Source organism: Podarcis melisellensis (genome assembly GCF_964234715.1).
Source record: "Podarcis melisellensis genome assembly, chromosome: 1".
NCBI lineage: Eukaryota > Metazoa > Chordata > Lepidosauria > Squamata > Lacertidae > Podarcis > Podarcis melisellensis.
In genome coordinates, this window is record NC_138528.1 from 119385502 (window position 1) to 119405265 (window position 19764).

The following is a 19764-nucleotide window of genomic DNA, read 5'->3' on the forward strand; positions in this document are numbered from 1 at the left end:
GGGGCTTTTAAATCGCCCCAGGACTGTCCGGGGCGATTTAAAAGCCCCCGGACGGCTTTTGAAGGCAGGCGGGGGGGAGCAAAGACCTTTGCCCCCCGGCAGCCTTCAGAAGAGGTCCAGGACCTCTTCTGAAGGAGGGCGGGGGGCAAAAGTCTTTGTCCCCCCTGCCTGCCTTCCCGGGGGCTTTTAAATCGCCCCAGGACTGTCCGGGGCGATTTAAAAGCCCCCGGACGGCTTTTGAAGGCAGGCGCGGGGGGGGGAGCAAAGACCTTCGCCCCCCGCCAGCCTTCAGAAGAGGTCCAGGACCTCTTCTGAAGGCGGGCGGGGGGCAAAAGTCTTTGTCCCCCCTGCCTCTCCTGGGAAGGTAGGCAGGGGGGAGCAAAGACTTTCGCCCCCCGCCAGCCTTCAGAAGAGGTCCTGGACCTCTTCCGAAGGCGGGCGGGGGGCAAAAGTCTTTGTCCCCCCTGCCTGCCTTCCCGGGGGCTTTTAAATCGCCCCAGGACTGTCCGGGGCGATTTAAAAGCCCCCGGACGGCTTTTGAAGGCAGGCGCGGGGGGGAGCAAAGACTTTCGCCCCCCGCCAGCCTTCAGAAGAGGTCCAGGACCTCTTCTGAAGACGGGCGGGGGGCAAAAGTCTTTGTCCCCCCTGCCTCTCCCGGGAAGGCAGGCAGGGGAGAGCAAAGACTTTCGCCCCCCGCCGGCCTTCAGAAGAGGTCGGGGGACAGACTGTCCCCGGACCTGGTCTGAAGGCGGTTTCCATAGGAACGCATTAATTTATTTTTAATGCATTCCTATGGGAAACCGTGCTTCGCAAGAAGAAAAACTTGCAAGACGAAAAGACTTGCGGAACGAATTAATTTCGTCTTGCAAGGCACCACTGTATATGGGAGCCTGCAAGGCTGAAATGATGATACTCTATACTGCTTTAAAACACACCATTCAACAGGTGCTATCATCAGCGAATTATTAAGGAATGGAGGTTTCTTCACCACTGCCTTTTTGTTCAGACACCAAACCTATTCCTTGTGGAAGAAGAGAACAGCCCTGCTTAAGAGACAATTATTTTTGAACGTCATTCTAATAGTAGGATTGCATGCCTGTGTCTCCTGACTCATCACTTTCTTCCACCCTAGTCTGTCTCGGAAGGCTGTTATAAGATGTTTGGATAGCCCCACACATGCTACTCTGAGCTCTTTGGAGAAAGGGCAGGTCGGAAATGTAAGGGGAAATGCAAACTTAAGTCCTCTCACTTTCAAATATGTGGAACATCCTTCCGCAACCTTTGTGCCCTCCAATTGTTGCATTCCAAGTCCCATCATTCTCAGCTAACATAGCCAATGGTCAGGAATGGTGGGAGCTATAGTGCAAAACATCTGGGAGGCGGCAGACAGTACTCTCTCTGCAGTCATCAGACTCTCTCGAGCTCTTGGGAATTTCCTGCTGCTTAACCACATGAAGAACTCTGAAGCAAGCTGCCTCTACATTTGCATCAGCAGAATAGGGTGGTGTGCAAAAGAAAAACATACAAACGACGAAGACAATTTAGCAAACCTTTCTCTTGTAGTCTAAGGTATTGAGCATCTCCTGCAACAGCAGCATCTCTTGTTTCACAGCAACACTGTTTTTGTTGGTGTGTTCTAAAAGAAGATGCAAAATAGCATGTGTATGGCACAAGAAGAATAAGCCTCTTAAACAGCATAGCCCAGCTAACACACACACACACAATCACACACAGACACATACACAGACACACACACACACAGCTAAAATCATGGTCTAGCCTTATGAGGAACAGCTATAGGTAGCTTCAGGCTGCAATGAGGAGATAGGGAAGCTTCTGCCTCCATTTTATAATCTCTTAATGATGAAATTGCTGGAAAATTAAATACACATTTTTTATTATTAATTTCATTTATTAATGACTTCCTATGAAGCATTACACACACACACTTTCAAATTCAGTACAGACACTGCTTAGGAAAAAATCTCCACTTAGAAGGCTTCTTCAAAAAGGAAGGTGTTCAACAGGCACCAAAAAGACAACAGAGACATGCCTGCCTGATATTCAACAGGAAGCAGTTCCAAAGTGCAAGTACCACCACTCTAAAGACCCAGTTCTGACATTGTATACAATGGCAGCACACAGTGATCATTTAGGTATAGTGCTTATATGTACATTATAAGCCCTATATGGTACATGCCAGCAAAATTAATCATGACTGAGTCCAACTGAAAGCAATGGAATTTGTTGTAACTAAGTGCCGTTCCATTGTTTTCCACTGAACAGGCAGCATAATTTTGTACACGTGTCCACTGTATTCACTGGGATTTACTTCCAGATAAGAGTTAAAGCATTGCAGCTTTAGTTGTGACCAAGTTTTGCAGGGTTGAGACTCCAGACATGAAAAGTACATGCAGGCTGCATTCTGACACACACCTGGGGATTCAGCAGGGAAACTGTTACTTATGAGAGTTTGATGAAACCAGAGATATGTTCACACATTTCCTTTATCATGTCTACAGTGACCCACAAAGGTGCCTGCTTATAGCGGTTAAATGTCAGGCAAAGTGATGCAGTAGTGATCTGTTTGTGGTCATGATCATCGTCATCATTTGAGGGAAGAGTCAATACATTATTACTCAGAAAACAGTATGACATTAGTAATAGACTAGCAAGAAGAAATGGCTTTTAAAGAGCCTGCATCTCTTGAAACTGATCAAGTGTAAACTCATGCTTATAATACGTAAACTTATCTGGCTTCCTGTATGGGTTATATTCTATATTTTGAAAGGAGGCTGGACTTTGGTGGAGAACATTGCTTATGGAACCATATGCTACATATAATCGGGGCAGACTTTGGTCTTTCAGATTTCAGTGGCGCCCTGTGAGAGGCCAAAATTCTCCCCCTCCCAACCTCTTGCATTCTGTTCTGTGCATGCACTATATCATAGTTGCGATGGCCCCCAGCAGTGCCCAGTGAGGGGAGGGGCCTGTTGCGCTACCTTAAATCCACCTTTGATGTGATAATAAGGCATTCGCTTTACAAAGCAAACATCCATTTTCACCTACACGGATCTTCAGCTTTGTAAAGGATTTTATTAGAAGGAATTCACAGCTCCCTTTTAAACAGCCAATCACAGTTTTTGATCAAGGTGCTAAGGGTGTTTTACAGCAGCAGATTTAAACACCTTGTTCTACCATAAGAAGAATACAGTTTTAGGCTTGTTTCTCATAACCATAGAAGGAGTTGTGACCACAACAATCATGAAGGGACTCTGCACTTCTGAATTTGCCACTAAACTATTGGATACCTCATCACTGCTATACAGTAGTTACATAGGTTGGGTGTTTTCGTTGTTGCAAATATGCCATTTGTTGAGTTTTTGGATGTAACACAAGGCGAACTTAGGCATTAACAACAATAAACACAACATTTTAAAAGTGTTAATAACCTTCAAATTAATACGGTTTACACACATGGAAAAGCTTACCTATGCTCTGTATTGTTTTATACCTCAAGTCAAACTCCTCCTGCAGATCTTCTAAATATTTGACATCTTGTTCTGTCATCTGCTTTTTTCAATTAAAATTAAAATGATTTAATGGCAAACAGATCCCCTATGAATTCCCTATAGTATTCCCTGTGAATCCCTTGCCGCTGCCTTGCTCCCAGAGCAACTGGGTGTGCCCTAAATGGGCAAAGTGAGCTGAACTATTTTGTATCTTGTGCTTATTGCTAGTCATGTCCATTAACTTCAATCTACTCTGAGTACGACTAGCATTGGATACATTGGCAGCAACATTTTATCTTATTAATAACTCAGATCAGTCAATTAAAAATATATTTTATCAACTAAAAAAGGTGCCCACACTAATGAGGCTGAGGATTTCATTTACAGTATCTCTCTCTACATTTATATCTACCTGCACATCCACACACAGAGATAGAGTGCTGTCTGGCAAGTATGAAGAGACATGGGGCCACCTGGGAACCACATCATACTGCCTTGGTTTCCAGGGCTTAAGAAAAGCAGGATATAAGCAACAGAACAAGGTGGTAGCATGTCAAAGAGCTAGAATAGACCACATCATGTCAGACAGTAGGTGGGGGGGGGGGAATCACATTTTCGAAAGTTCCTTTATGTTACAAAATCCACACAGATAAAAAAACCACCAGCATTACATGCAATGAGCTTTAGTAAAACTTTTTAGCCTTGATGTGCTGATTTTCTACTTGCATGCTATATTTCTTAAATGGGGGAGCATTCAAAAGTGGTGTGCTTCAAATGTAGTGCAGCTTCATTCTACCACCTCATTCTGCTGCATGTGTAGGCTCAGCCTTGCTCTGTCTGCATAGCAAGTCCACAGAGATATATCTGCACCTTGAGGAAGATATGTTGGCATTTGGTACACATGTGGCAAACTGTAGTAACTTGCCTGTGCACTGTTCTTGACTGCAGACACCTTGTGTTCAACGTTTCTTTGCCTTTCCAAACCCAGGTTATTCTGTAGTGACTTTTCCAGAGGTCCCTAAAAAAAAAATTTTTACAGATGAGTTCAGCAAAATGAATTTTCTTGGCATAGAGACAAATTCAGTGACCAATAACTTTAAAATAACTGATTTAGGACCTTATTTGTTAGCTTTCATGGTCCCCCCCCCAAAAAGTTATTTCTGATTTTAATGTTTTCATTCACGTGAGATAACTTGCACAACTCACTTTTGTGGGGAAACAATAACACACAAAGCATGGAGATCCACATCTGTTCATGAAACTGGCATGGGTGTACAAGTAATCTACTCCCTAATTTCTCACATATTTATGTCTGATCTGAGAACTACTTCCTCATCCAATATCACAGTGTCGGCATCATCACTGGGTCAAAAACCAAATAGATTCTTAAAGTTCCATTGAGTTCAGTGGTGATTACTTCCATGTATACTAATGCAGTGTATAGTTAAAGCCATGGTTTTCCCAGTAGTGATGTACGGAAGTGAGAGCTGGACCATAAAGAAGGCTGATCGCCGAAGAATTGATGCTTTTGAATTATGGTGCTGGAGGAGACTCTTGAGAGTCCCATGGACTGCAAGAAGATCAAACCTCTCCATTCTGAAGGAAATCAGCCCTGAGTGCTCACTGGAAGGACAAATCGTGAAGCTGAGGCTCCAACACTTTGGCCACCTCATGAGAAGAGAAGACTCCCTGGAAAAGACCCTGATGTTGGGAAAGATGGAGGGCACAAGGAGAAGGGGACAACAGAGGACGAGATGGTTGGATAGTGTTCTCGAAGCTAGCAACATGAGTCTGACCAAACTGTGGGAGGCAGTGGAAGACAGGAGTGCCTGGCGTGCTCTGGTCCATGGGGTCACGAAGAGTCAGACATGACTAAGCGACTAAACAACAACAACATACTAATGCAGCATAGGTTATTGCAAATTAAGTGCAGGTGGTGGTGGGGAAAACTTCAGCAAGAGGAAGGGTAATAGTTCCTGTTGGAAGAACAGGAGTGCTACAAATACACGTGAGTTGCCTTGTTTTGACCTGTGAAATACTGGAGGGTATATACAACTTGACAACAATCTTGGATTTGATGGGCCAGGATTGCACCCAGTGGCCATGATCCAGCCCCGAATTATATGTGCTGAAACCCTTTAAAATCAGTGTTCCGAATCTGCAGTGAATTTAGGCCTCCTTAAAGACAAACGTATATATCAAATTAAAAGCAGAGTTACCTGTACCGGCATGCTGGCTGAAGCCAATATTCTTCTTTCTTCTCTTAAACAGTTTGAAACAACCACTGCTATATGCATAGGACTACTCTGGTATTTTCCCTGAGAACAAAAAACAAAATAGCCCAGAAAATAGCATCAGAAACAGCCCAGGCCTAGTCCATATAGATCAAGAAGCACTGCTTTGCTGACAATATTTTTGCACCCACTATGACCCTTAAGGATTTTTTGGCATGAGTTTCAGGGTTAGGGTCCTAAATACTTCCACTCCGGAGGTTATTTGAAATCAATTAACATATATGAAGCTTAGTGTTACTGATTAAGACTATTGGTCTAACTATCCCAGCATTGACTAGGAGTAGCCCTCGATATCTTGGACAAGGGTATTTTTAGCTCTGCTATCCAAGATACTGGAGATGCAGGAGGCTTGAACTAGGGCTGATATGAAAAGAATGCACTCTGCCACTGAGTTATGATCTCTTTTTAATACCCAGCTTGAAACGTCAAACCTTTCTGGGCGGTTTTTATGTTTTAAAAATAATAATAGTGGTTGCTTTCAGGGGTTTTTTATATAGAAAAAACCCACCCTCATTGCTTAATTTTAACCGGTTAGTCATGACTAAATTATTAAATCTTGTGCTCAAACCACTTGATTTCAATTAGCTCTGATGCACCTTAGGTTTTGCATAAGGAGAGCTGTTAATTTACTTCTTTTGACAGTTGCAGTACCTACGTTCCCTCTGCTTTATCTGTTGATAGGTATGTCAAACATGCACATTTATGTAATACAGTTGTACCTTGGAAGTCGAACGGAATCCGTTCCAGAATTCCGTTCGACTTCCAAAATGTCCAGAAACCAAAGTGCAGCTTCTGATTAGCTGCAGGAAGCTCCTGCAGCCAATTGGAAGCCGTGAAAGCCCCGTTGGACGTTCAGGTTCCAAAGACTGTTCACAAACCAGAACATTCACTTCCGGGTTTGCGGTGTTTGAGAGCCAAAACCTCTGAGTACCAAGGCATTTGGGATCCAAGGTACGAGTGTACTGTTAAATATATACCTCTACATCTCTAAGATTATGTGTGCTCAGTATTAAATAGTTCAGAAGAACCCTTGGTTCTGAATCACAAGTGCTGATGCAGGTTAGAATTACAGCTCCACTGCAAAGAAATGGAGTGGAGGAAATGGGGTTGGTCTTTACCCATTCTGCCTGTGTGAATATGGTAGGGTGGCTAAGGGATGCTAAGGATGAGCGTTGTTGAATTGGTGTTCTTAAGTGATCCTGAGTAGGGGCTTTAACTGCCAATAAAGTAGTTGTTCATTTAGCACCAGTTGTTTGCATTGCTCAGCTTTTACTAGTGTGCACCTAACTTGGGGATAGTATGGTGCCATTTAGGGTTCAGTCTCAGGTGGCAAAATGGCTAGAGCCAGCCCTATCACTGTTTGAGGCTAAAATGCAAGGCGAGTTTTCTTGAGTTCAGGTAATCATTATTGGAAGCCACTTATCTATGTTGAGAATTCTAAATCTAGGTCAGCAAGAGGAAATGCATTACAAAACCTCACACAGAAATGTAGTATTAGTTTTAAGCCACATGTGTTGTTTTCCGCCCCTCCTCCACCCACTTCCTCAGAAGCGCTGGTGTTCATTTGCTGCCATGATGGTCTAAAAGAATTAAGAAACACCTATTAAATAAGGCAACAGGTTTCACTGGACCAACATCCAATAGACTTGTGCACAGAGTTCAAACTTCCAAGTCTCAAACAACACTTTCCACAATCTAAGTCTCAAACAACACTTTCCAGAATCTCCATTTGCTGCAGAATATTTCACACATAAAAATCTGGGATACATTTCTTTTAGAATACATAATCAAATGAAACTTTATTACCAAAAAAATGACAAAAGTTTGTAATTTTTTCAGGACAAGTTATTTATTCTTTACTGTTGTAACAACTGTTTCCTAAAAATGTATCTTCTGTACCATGAAAAAATAAATAAAAACATAACAAATATATAATAGAAGTAACCCTAACAGGGAAAAAATATCCACTGAATCATGAGCAAATGCACAGGTGTGTGGGGGGGAGTTCAGTAACTCTCACAATCCCTCTGCTGTGTTTTAAATCCCACCCAATTTTGTAGGAATTTGGCATGAATTGCCTTCTAACAGCACATGAGATATGCTTTTATAATACCTAGTTTGACCAATAGTGCCTGTGGATCCCCAGGACTTTCCTTTAACATGTAAACATTTGTTTTTACCAGGAGGGTTAAATATGGGGTTGCTTTCAAAGTAGCAAGTCACCCGTAAATACCCACCCATACTCAGGTGGTAAAGTCCTATGCCATGTCAGGAAAAGTTCATTTAAATTGGCTTTCGGGCCTATCCTTTTTCACACAATGTTACAGAAGCAATTGCTGTCTCAGGCATGAAAAATGTTTTTCTTCATTGCCAATATCTATTTTTAAAGCCACTTCAGGCCAAGGCATTGTGCTTCCCCATTCCTGACCCACCAAGTGAACAGCATAGACTAATTTGGAAAGAAACAGGTCACAACTTTATTGAATACAGATGAGAGAGGTTTGGCTTGGGCATGGGGCAATCATTTACTTGTGGTCCATCTGCTGGAAGTGATGCCATAGGTCAATCTGGCAGCAGGGGTTCCTAAGACTTACATCAAATAGGAGGACCCCCAGAGGGATCACCGTCTGGGGGAGTGTGACCAGCCCCCGTCTGGGCCTAAGGACATAGGCAACTTCAAATGTTTGGTGTAGAGTAGATGCATCTCACATATCACATCTAGTTTACAGAAGGTACTGGGAACGTTCCTCTACTAAGCAACCTCCATCCTGCATCAGCACCAACAACTAGAAAAAAGGGATGCACACTGCAATAGGAAATATTGGTCCCCCAGTTTGGTCACATGGGTAAACAGGTAACTAAGAGCAGGTTGAAGCCCCTGATTTTGGTGGACTGTAATGACCAAATACTTATAAGTGAATGCATTGCATCTATTTCCATAAATTGAGGCTGTGTGCAGATCTTCCTGGCTTGAAACCTAATAAAAATTACAGTAGTTCATTGCTCATGAAACAGACTGCTTCATGATTCCTCTTTAGCCTCAAGGTGTTGTGTGTGAAGGCAATAGACTCACCTGAAGAACTTTCCTGATTCTCTTTAGATTGTGTATCAAGAGGAGATTCTTCTCTTGGGAAACACGGTCAAAATGTTCGTCCAGCTTTATTAGTAAGTTCTGCAAGAGGATGGCTGCCATAGGTTCATTGTTATATGCAGATTCCCTGTGCAACACAAAATTTATATGAATAAAACATATACATGAAAAACCAAAACAAAAAAGTAATGGTAAAAGCCTTCAAATTATTTGTTCAAGAAAAGTATTAGGCCCTAGAATGGGTGTCTGGAATCATCAGCTTCATGCATGTTCTTATTTGTTTTAAGACTGAAGTCCTAAGCACGTTCAGAGGAAAGTCCCAATAAACCCCAGTAAATATTTCAGTAGGCTGAAGAACTAGTATGTTCCACCATGATTGGATAACATTACATGCAAAACTGGGCTACTGACTGCTTAGAAAAGGCTTGCTTACAAATTCAGATTGTTTCTATCATAATGCATCATCTCCCACAGGCTTAGCTCATAAAAAATAGAACTGCAAGCGTATGCCAGTATTTTGGAAAGAGCTAATACTATGCTAGGAAAATTATTGTTCCTTTCCTTTTAAAATATTATTATGCTTTCATTGGGCAGCTTGTAAAACAACTAACAAAAGTGTTTTTATTCCTATAGACCCTTTAATAGCAAAGGGAGTACTTTTAATAGCTTTACGTAAGCAATATGTACAGCTACAGTATATTGTACGTTACTTAGAAATATGATTATTGTGTTAATGTACACATGGTATATATTGTATAGTATACATGTATCCTTCGTATCATATCAATTTTTCATGTCCATTACACATCACACTTAATATTTGTTATTACAGTTACTGTTTCTTGATTTTGATAGTTTCTTAAGTTGCCACGTTTGTTTTCTGTTTATTTCTGATCAATACCTTCATCAAAAATAAACAGAGAACAAATGTTAAAGGCAATATTTCATCAGAATAATAAAAAGTTCTCTATATATTCCTAAGGATATGCTTTTTATTGGAATTTATATCTGCACACAGTAATAATTATGCACCCAATATCCTGCCTGTACATAAAAGTTTCCTAAAATTCAAGCTTTATAAGAGAGATAAATTAATTTTTTAAAAAAACATGTAGACAAAGAACATTTTATTTTACCAGTCCTGGTTTTCAATCCATTGTGCTAGCAGATGTCGGACTTCCATGGGAAATTTGTCATCATAAATCTGGTCTATCTGCTCCAAGAATTTTGCTTCTAGCTGCTGGACTTGATTCCACTGAGACATACTACAAAGAATAATGCTTGTTTTGATGAGATATTAAACGTTATCATGCAGGAGTGTATAAGAACATACGCAGAACCCACCAAATTGGGCCAATGACCCGTCTAGTCCAGCATCCTATTCTCACAGTGGCTGCATAGAAGCCTATGAGAAGACTTCAAGTAGGACATTGAGTGCAAGAGAACTCTGCCCACCTTCAATTTCCAGAAACTGGTACTAAGGCATATTCTCTTTGATAGTGGAGGTAGAATATATATGATACTCTTTCCTCCAGATTGCACTTGCTGCTTCAAGGTGAATAACCTTTTGCAAAATGATCACACATTTGTAGTGTGCAGCCTGCACAAATTTTGCCCAGGTTTTACTTTTATTTTGAAAATAAACATTTTTCTTTTCAAATACCAAATTGCTTTTATTTTACATAATAATAAACATGCATATGACGTATAATATATGTGACATGTTCAAAATCAGAACATTCAGTTGTCTGAATACTGTATACTGCTTTACCATTCACTTTGTGTTGTTTGGGAGATGCATTTTGATAGATCTCCTTGATATTCTGTGGCCTTTCAATGATGGTTGCTTGTTTTCACACTATGAGTGTGATGGGTGCAACTTACGTTGGGGCATAACTTGTGTTGTCGTTTCCAAATAAGAGTAACAAATTCCTTTACATCTGCTCAATCACTCTTCAGTAACTACAGCTGGACAATGTTATGAACAGTGCCTTTAAAATAACTTTAGGATTTATTCTTAGATGTTTGAGAAGCAGAGAGTATTGCCTTCTGTGTGGGCTGGGAACACAAACTTTTGGGGATATTCAATTTTGAAAGGCACAGCAGAGTTTGTTTGTTTGTTTGTTTATAGATTTGTGAAACTAGTAGGTATTTGACTCTTATCACCAAACAAGATGTAAAAGTCCACTTATGCAAAGAAACAAATAAATGAAGATGAATGCACCACAATACCCACCAAGTATTAAAATTGAGTTTGGGCATAGAGGGTTTGCAAAGGAAATATGATTCTACAGCTTCTTGTTTCAATTCTTCTTTGAAAAAAGAAGAAGATATTTGAGCAACTCAGTGTTGCGCTACTCCCAGGTTAAGTGCCCCCTCATCTACACTGGAAAATACAGGTATAGCACATTTACAAATGAGTCAGTTGCCTTTGACAATGATGAATAATAAACCCCCACCCCTGGCAAATGCTGACTTGTTTGTTTTCTGCTAAACCCAGGCAATGGAAAAACACAAGCAATGTGTATGTCATCAAGAACCATTTGGTTTCAAAAGAGGAAACTTGCTCCCAATGAGGAGCGTGGTGAAAAGAAAGTTGAAAAACAAAGTCAAGAGGACCAAATCACTCCAAAATGCTTGGGAGATATTTAAAAACACAATAATAGAAACTAGAGTTTCAACTAGTCAACTGGAGCTTATATTGTAGATGGGACATGAATGGTGCTGTGGTCTAAACCACTGAGCCTCTTGGGCTTGCCGACTAGAAGGTCGGAGGTTCGAATCCCCGCGACCGGGTGAGCTCCCATTGCTCTGCTCCAGCTCCTGCCAACCTAGCAGTTCGAAAGCACGCCAGTGCAAGTAGATAAATAGGTACTGTTGTGGCGGGAAGGTAAACGGCGTTTCCGTGCGTTCTGGTTTCTGTCACAGTGTTCCGTTGCGCCATAAACATGCTGGCCACATGACTCAGAAAGCTGTCTGTGGACAAATGCTGGCTCCTTTGGCCTAAAGTGAGAAGAGTGCCGCACCCCATAGTAGCCTTTTACTGAACTTAACTGTACAGTCATACCTCGGGTTACAGATGCTTCAGGTTGCGTTTTTTCGGGTTACGGAAGTACCGGAACAAGTTGCTTCCGGATTTCGGTGGTTGCGCATGCGCAGAAGCACTAAAATCGCATTTTGCACATGTGCAGAAGTGCCGAATCGCAACCCGCGCGTGTACAGACGCGCCACTGTGCATTGCGAACGTGAATCCCGCACGGACCATGTTCGCAACCCGAGCGTCCAATGTATAGGGGTCCTTTACCTTTCTATATATATTGGAGATGCATCATGAGAGCAAAAAGATGCCAGCATTGTGCAAGCAGACAGTAAAAGGTAAAGGTAAAGGTACCCCTGCCCGTACGGGCCAGTCTTGACAGACTCTGGGGTTGTGCGCCCATCTCACTTAAGAGGCCAGGGGCCAGCGCTGTCCGGAGACACTTCCGGGTCACGTGGCCAGCGTGACATCGCTGCTCTGGCGAGCCAGAGCCGCACACGGAAACGCCGTTTACCTTCCCGCTGGTAAGCGGTCCCTATTTATCTACTTGCACCCGGAGGTGCTTTCGAACTGCTAGGTTGGCAGGCGCTGGGACCGAGCAGCGGGAGCGCACCCCGCCGCAGGGATTCGAACCGCCAACCTTTCGATCGGCAAGTCCTAGGCGCTGAGGCTTTTACCCACAGCGCCACCTGCGTCCCAAGCAGACAGTAAGCGATGCTAAAAAAAAAATTGAGGAGCAAATACTCTCTAATTTTTCCCCCTTGGTTTTATGTATTTTCCTTTTCTTTTGTATTTTCTTTTGTTGTAAATATGTATGTTTTCTAATTTGTACTTAATAAAAATATTTTTTTAAAAAGAATTTGAGGAGCATGTTGCTGATGACATTAAGTTTTTAAAATATATTAGTAGTAGAAACCATCTAGGCAGGCGTTTCGATGACAAAGGAATCAAAGGTGTGCTAAAGGAGGATAAGGAGTTTGTGGAGAAACTGAAGGAATTCTTTGCAACTCTCTTCAGAAAAGAATATGTAGGACAGAAGGGGAATCTGAGGATTATGTTCCTGCCCTGATTGACAAAACAAATAATGAGAAAACACCCGATCTGGATGGCATCCACGCAACAGTTTTCAAAGCACTCAGTTGTGGAATTGCTTATATTTTAGCAAAAATATGTAACTTGCTCTTCAGATCTGCCTCCATACACGAGGACTGGAAAGTAGCCAATGTAACACCTTAAAAACAAAAACGTAACCAATGGGGGATCCTGGAAATTACAAGCCAGTTATCTTAATATCTTGCTGGGATGGGGAAACTGGTGGAAAGTATTGTTAAGGATAAAATCATCAAGCTTATACAAGCTTGCTGAAGCACAGCTCCTGCGTGGGCAAGTCCTGTTCACAAACTTAGGTGAGTTATTGGAAAGTGTCAACCAGTCTGCAGATAGAGGTGATATCCTGTTGATATATATTTTGGACTTCCTAAAAGCTTCTAAGAAGGTACCTCATATAAGTAAGCTTAGAGGTGATGGAATAAGAGGCAAGGTCCTCTTGTGGATTGGTTAAGTAGAAGGAAGCAGAGGGTAGGAATAAAAGGGGCAGTTTTCCAGCTTACTTGGGACAGCCTCCCTCCCAAATACTTTCCTCAAGTCGGCACCCATGGCTACAATTCCCACCTTCACACGAACTACAGTTCCCTGGAGGCGGGGGGGGGGGGGAAAGAGAAATAACATGCTTTAACGGTGTTAAAAATTAAATAAAAAACGTGGCGGGGCTGGGGGGGGGCACATGCCGCTCCGCCTCAGGCAAAAGAAAAGGAGAACAAGCGAAGTTCTGAGGTGAATTTTGCCCGCTTCTCGGCGTCTTCCCGCCTTTCCTCTCCCGCCTCCCCCTCCCCCTTTTCTTCCTCGCGCGCCGTCGTGACTCACCTGCCTCAGGGGCTGCGGAAGCCGAGAGAAGAGGGGCTTCGGCGCCTGGCGAGAGAGAGAGAAGGGGCGTCCAGGGGTGGCTGGGCGGGCTCTCCGGGCTCCTGGGCGTCAGGGGAGCGGACGGGACGGGGTGTGTGGGGTGTGTTTGTGTAAAAGAAATAAAAAATGCGGTCGGAAAAACGGGGAGTTCCCTGTCAGCCGCGGAACCTTTGCTGAGGCCGAAGTGTTCTGAGCTGAGGATGAGCTTCTCTTCCGTCTCTCTCTCTCTCTCTCTCTCTCTCTCTCTCTCTCTCTCTCTCTCTCTCTCTCTCTCTCTCTCTCCTCTTTCTGCTCTGTTCTCTGTCACAGAATATTCAGCCATAGAATACTATTATTATTATTGATTCTCTTCAGTCTCTCTCTCTCTTTTCTCATTCCGCTCTGTACTCTGTCACAGAATATTCAGCCATAGAATACTACTACTACTACTACTACTACTATTATTTCTCTCTCTTTTCTCCTTTCTGCTCTGTTCTCTGTCACAGAATATTCAGCCACAGAATACCATTATTATTATTATTAGCTCTCTTTTCTCTTTCCGCTCTGTTCTGTCACAGAATATTCAGCCATAGAATACTACTACTACTACTATTATTATTAGTATCTCTCTTTTCCCCTTTCTGCTCTGTTCTCTGTCATAGAATATTCATTTTTTAATAGATATTTATTGAGATTTTGCAAAACAGAAACATAAGTAAAACAGACATACAGCGAAAACAGATATATCAAAAAAGAAACAGAGAAAGAAAGAAGAAATCCGATTTTTTAACTTCATAGTTCTATAACCCTCTTTCCTGACTTCCTCACATCTCCCTTTTTTGTGTTTCCCTTTACTCAATTAAGTTCAGCAAATTCTGACCCTCTTTCAAACCTCGTTTATAAATATATGTTTCAACCTATTATGTCTCCAATTTTTCTTCTCTTTCCACATCATTTTTTACCTAATCTTCATATCTTAATCCCTTATACCACTTTATATACCTTTGACATAATATTACTCTGGTCTTCCCCCCTTTTCTTTTTGATCATTTTTGCATACTCCTTCTAACCATGTCACTAATGCCATATTACCTTTATATCCAACATCATTTTAACATTCAAACATTTTACAATGCTTCTGTAAATAGTCTTTAAACTTCTTCCAGTCCTCTTCCACCAACTCTTCTCCCAGGTCTCGGATTCTGCTGGTCGTTTCTGCCATCTCCATATAGTCTATCACTTGCATCTGCCATTCTTCCAGAGTGGGCAAATCTTGTGTCTTCCAGTACTTTGTGATGAGTATTCTTGCTGCTGTTGTAGCATACATAAAGAACGTTCTATCCTTCTTTGACACCATTTGGCCGACAATGCCCAGGAGAAAGGCCTCTGGTTTCTTAAGGAAGGTATATTTAAATACCTTTTTCAGTTCATTATAGATCATTTCCCAGAAAGCCTTAACCTTTGGGCACGTCCACCAAAGGTGAAAGAATGTTCCCTCAGTTTCTTTACATTTCCAACATTTATTATCAGGCAAATGATATATTTTTGCAAGCTTGACCGGGGTAATGTACCACCTATAAATCATTTTCATAATATTCTCTCTTAGGGCATTACATGCCGTAAATTTCATACTGGTGGTCCACAGCTGTTCCCAGTCAGCAAACATAATGTTATGACCAATGTCCTGCGCCCATTTAATCATAGCTGATTTGACCATTTCATCCTGTGTATTCCATTTTAGCAGCAAGTTATACATTCTTGACAATATCTTAGTTTTCGGTTCTAACAATTCTGTTTCCAATTTTGATTTTTCCACCTGGAAGCCTATTTTTTTATCCAATTTATAGGCCTCTCTAATTTGATAATAATGCAACCAATCTCGCACTTTATCTTTTAATTTCTCAAAACCCTGCAATTTCAATGTATCTCCTTGTTCCAATATCTCCCAATATTTTGGCCACTTGGCCTCCATATTGAGTCTTTTCAGAGCCTTACTCTGTCATAGAATATTCAGCCATAGAATACCATTATTATTATGTTGTTGTTGTTGTTGTTGTTGTTGTTGTTTCTCTTCAGCCTCTCTTTCTCTTTTCTCCTTTCCACTCTGTTCTCTGTCAAAGAATATTCAGCCACAGAATACCATTATTATTATTATTATTATTATTATTATTATTATTATTATTTGGATTCATATACCGCCCTATGCCCAGAGGTCTCAGGGTGGTTCACGGAACGTAAAACCCAAATATAATATAAAACCACAAAAATCACGTAACCAAAATAAAACAACAACAACAACCCAATCACCCCCCCCAAACCACATTAATATATTTGTGCCCCGCCATTACCCCTGATGGGAACGGGGGTGGGGGGGTGGGGAGGGAGGCAGCTGTCCCTCCAAATCGATAAAAACCAATAAAAAAAATACCAAACACAGGTTTTGCCTCCCTCACACAGACATTATAATTAATTAATTAAATTGGTTTCCCGCCCTATACCTGGAGGTCTCAGGGCAGTTCACAGAACACAAAATCAATATATAAAACCACAAAATAAAAATAAAAAACAACCACCACCCAGTAACCCCCCCAAAAAAACACCACATTATTTTATTTGTGCCCTGCCATTTCCCCTGAAAGGGGCATGAGGGGCAGCTGCCCCTCCAAATCAATAAAAAAACCTAATGGAGCTTTTGCCCCTCCTAACATTATAATCAATCAATTAATTAAATTGGTCTACCGTCCTATACCTGCAGGTCTCAGGGCGGTTCGCAGGATAAAAGCACAATACGGAAACCACAAAATAAAAACCCAAACAACTCAATAACCCTCCCCCACATTTTAAAAGGACATTGGATGACAACCAGCCAAAGAGCACCACTCTGATTCCTGAAGAACAAATAATAATAATTTTTATTTATACCCCTCCCTCCCCAGCCAAGGCCGGGCTCAGGGCGGCTAACAAGCAATAATAAAAACAAGTTGAATGATTACAACTTAAAAACAAAATTAAAATACAACGTTAAAATATCAAAATGTAGCCTCATCGCAGGAGGACAAAGGAAAAGATAAAAGAAAGAGAGGGAGGGATTCAAATTGGCTCCAAGCCAAAGGCCAGGAGGAACAACTCTGTCTTACAGGCCCTGTGGAAAGAAATCAGATCCTGCAGGGCCCTGGTCTCATGAGACAGAGCGTTCCACCAGGCCGTAGCCAGTGTTGAAAAGGCCCTGGCTCTGTTTGAAGCTAATCTAACTTCCTTAGGGCCCGGGACCTCTAGGGTGTTGCTATTTATGGACCTTGAGGCTCTCCGTGGGGCATACCGGGAGAGGCGGTCTCGTAGGTACGAGGGTCCTAGGCCGTGAAGGACTTTAAAGGTCAAAGGCAGTACCTTAAATCTGACCCTGTACTCCACCAGGAGCCAGTGCAGCTTGAAAAGCACTGGATGAATATGCTCCCATGGCAGAGACCCTGTGAGGAGCCTCTCTGCAGCATTCTGCACTCGCTGGAGTTTCTGGGACAGCTTCAAGGGCAGCCCCGCGTAGAGCGAATTACAGTAGTCAAGCCTGGAGGTGACCGTTGCATGGATCACTGTGAAATCACAAAGATCACAAAGAAAGTGGATGGAGAAAGCGCTCTCAAAAATGTATAGGGAATGCTCTCGAACCCTGTATTCATGAGGGTTACGTAAAATGCTTAATGTGTAGAATGCTGTTGAGTGTTGAAATTACTTTACATTCATTACCTAGCTGCAATCCTTACAACAGCCCCATATTATTCTCCCCTCTATTCCCACCTCTATAGGTGGGAAGCCTGAGGCTTGCTTAAGGCCCCCTAGTGATTTCATGGCAAACTCATTTGACCAGAGGCTTTTGTGGAAATAGCTTAGCCACTATGCGACACCAGCTCTGATCAGAAATCGCATAGACTGCATATTTCCACAACACAATGTGGTGCAATTCCAGGAAGGGTGCCAGGCAAAAGCAGATATTTTTCTTCCAAAGATACACGTGGGTAGGATGTGCTGGGTATGCAGACTGGAGAGAACCATGTTGAATTATCCATAAAGGGGATGCTATCCAGTAAAGTCACCCAACCTTGATAAATCAGCTTTGCAGATAAGTCCATAAAAGTAACAACAACAAAAAATGTTTTCTAGCTTGCCAGACCACAGAAACCTACGTTAGTCATCTGTGGAACATTGACAGCCTAAAAAAAAAAGGGTGGGGAAATTTGGAGAAAGAGAGAGAGAGAATGAACAGGCTTTGTTGTTTCTATAGGTTTTTCTGCCTGGTTGCTTGGAGGCAATTCTTACCGTGCCACAGATGACTAGGTAAGGGGCACTTTCAAAGGCTTGTCAACACATGTGATCTTGATAGTAAAAGTTGTGTTCGACACAGACATGCAGGGTCAATACAAAATGCTGCACTGGAAAAGGGTCACAGGGGTCAACAAACTTTTTCAGCTGGGGGCCGGTCCACCGTCCCTCAGACCTTGTGGGGGGCCGGACTATATTTTTTTTTTGGGGGGGGATGAACGAATTCCTGTGCCCCACAAATAACTCAGAGATGCATTTTACACAAAAGCACACATTCTACTCATGTAAAAACACGCTGATTCCCGGACTGTCTGTGGGCCGGATTTAGAAGGTGTTTGGGCTGGATCCAGCCCCCGGGCCTTAGTTTGCCTACCCATGGACTACAGCATGATGCTAGCTGCAAATTTACAAGCATGGCTGTGACCAGAGCTGTGACCAAGCCATTTTGGCACAGGCAAACCACAAAATGGCTCCTCCCTTGCCATCAGGGAAGAAGGGGTAAATGAAGATCTACATCAGGAACAAAAGAGGTATAAAGATCTACATCAGGATCTGCTGCCCCTGTGGATCCTGTCACCTGAGGCAGTCACCTCACCTTGCTTCATGTGTGGGCTGGCCCTGGCTATGACTAGGAATTATAGGAACCTTCTTATCGCTTCAGCCATCTTGACACATCCCTCTCAGACCTAAACTTGAGCCACACAGAGAATCATAGAACTAGAGAATCATGTAATTGTGGAGTTGGAAGGGACCTCAAGGGTAATCTAGTTCTCGCCCCCCCCCCCATTGCTATAATATTACCAAGGTTGCGACAGCAGTGGTTCTGTTGTCTGGGGTGTTTGTCTTTATTCAATCAAATATCAAGTGGTTGAACGATATCCTCTGCTGGCTGTCTAGTACATGACCAGCTCTATACAGGATTCTGAAGCCTCTTATCATGTACATCATGATCCTGACATCTAATATCACTTCAAAACCTTTCCTGGGACTTTTGTGCCACAAACTCCGAATTTTGTGCTGCTGTCCATGAGTGTGTATTGATGTATCCAATCAAAGTTCCTGGTTTATACCTCCAACAAACCATGATTGCCACATTCCCTCCAAACCAACAGCAAAGTATTGTGTGTTTTAAGACACAAAGCTTTGCCATAGGTTATGAGAAGATACAATATATGGGGGTTCATACTTCAGCCTTGCTTTGTATATCCATTGTCTCTGTCCACATACATGTGCTTAAAAAAAGGATCTAAAAATTAACTGTTACAAGTTATCATAAAATATATTTGGTATGTAAAAATGATTTTATGGAATCTAATGAGAATGGAAATCTCTCTCCCTCTCCCTCCCTCTCTCTCTCTCGCCCCAAAGCAAAAGAATGCAAACACCTACAGAGTATATTGACAAAAGATCAGTGATATGAACAGATATAGCTCACAAAGTATCAAAGAACCCAAATGTGTTTTGACCTTGGGCTTCCTCTGCTCTGTGTAGATAAGAAATGTTTGGCATAAAAACAAAATCTTATATATATATAAATACAAAAGACATAGTTTAAAATATTGCTACATGCTGTAT

The 19764-nt window shown here is 42.1% G+C and overlaps 2 protein-coding genes across 9 annotated transcripts in view; one reads left to right on the forward strand and one right to left on the reverse strand.

Moving 5' to 3' along the window:
- Positions 1–14123, reverse strand: part of STAT4 (signal transducer and activator of transcription 4) — a 34722-nt gene extending 20599 nt beyond the window's left edge. Inside the window, exons 1-7 of one of the 5 annotated variants that reach the window (XM_081918560.1) lie at positions 13858–14123; positions 10034–10162; positions 8880–9024; positions 5732–5830; positions 4438–4530; positions 3492–3570; positions 1551–1636 (exon numbers count right to left, since the gene is read on the reverse strand). In XM_081918560.1, coding sequence (XP_081774686.1) covers positions 1551–1636; positions 3492–3570; positions 4438–4530; positions 5732–5830; positions 8880–9024; positions 10034–10161 — 630 coding nt within the window. In that variant the 5' untranslated portion in view covers position 10162; positions 13858–14123. The other 4 variants (XM_081918561.1, XM_081918559.1, XM_081918558.1 and 1 more) reach the window with 4 other exon arrangements.
- The window catches only part of MYO1B (myosin IB), a 160258-nt gene continuing 153819 nt past the window's right edge, over positions 13326–19764 (forward strand). For 3 of the 4 annotated variants that reach the window (XM_081908159.1, XM_081908162.1, XM_081908163.1), the window contains exon 1: positions 17477–18204. The gene's annotated coding sequence lies outside the window, so the exon portion shown is untranslated. Of the gene's footprint in view, positions 13341–17476; positions 18205–19764 lie in introns of those variants that run through there. The other variant, XM_081908161.1, reaches the window with a different exon arrangement.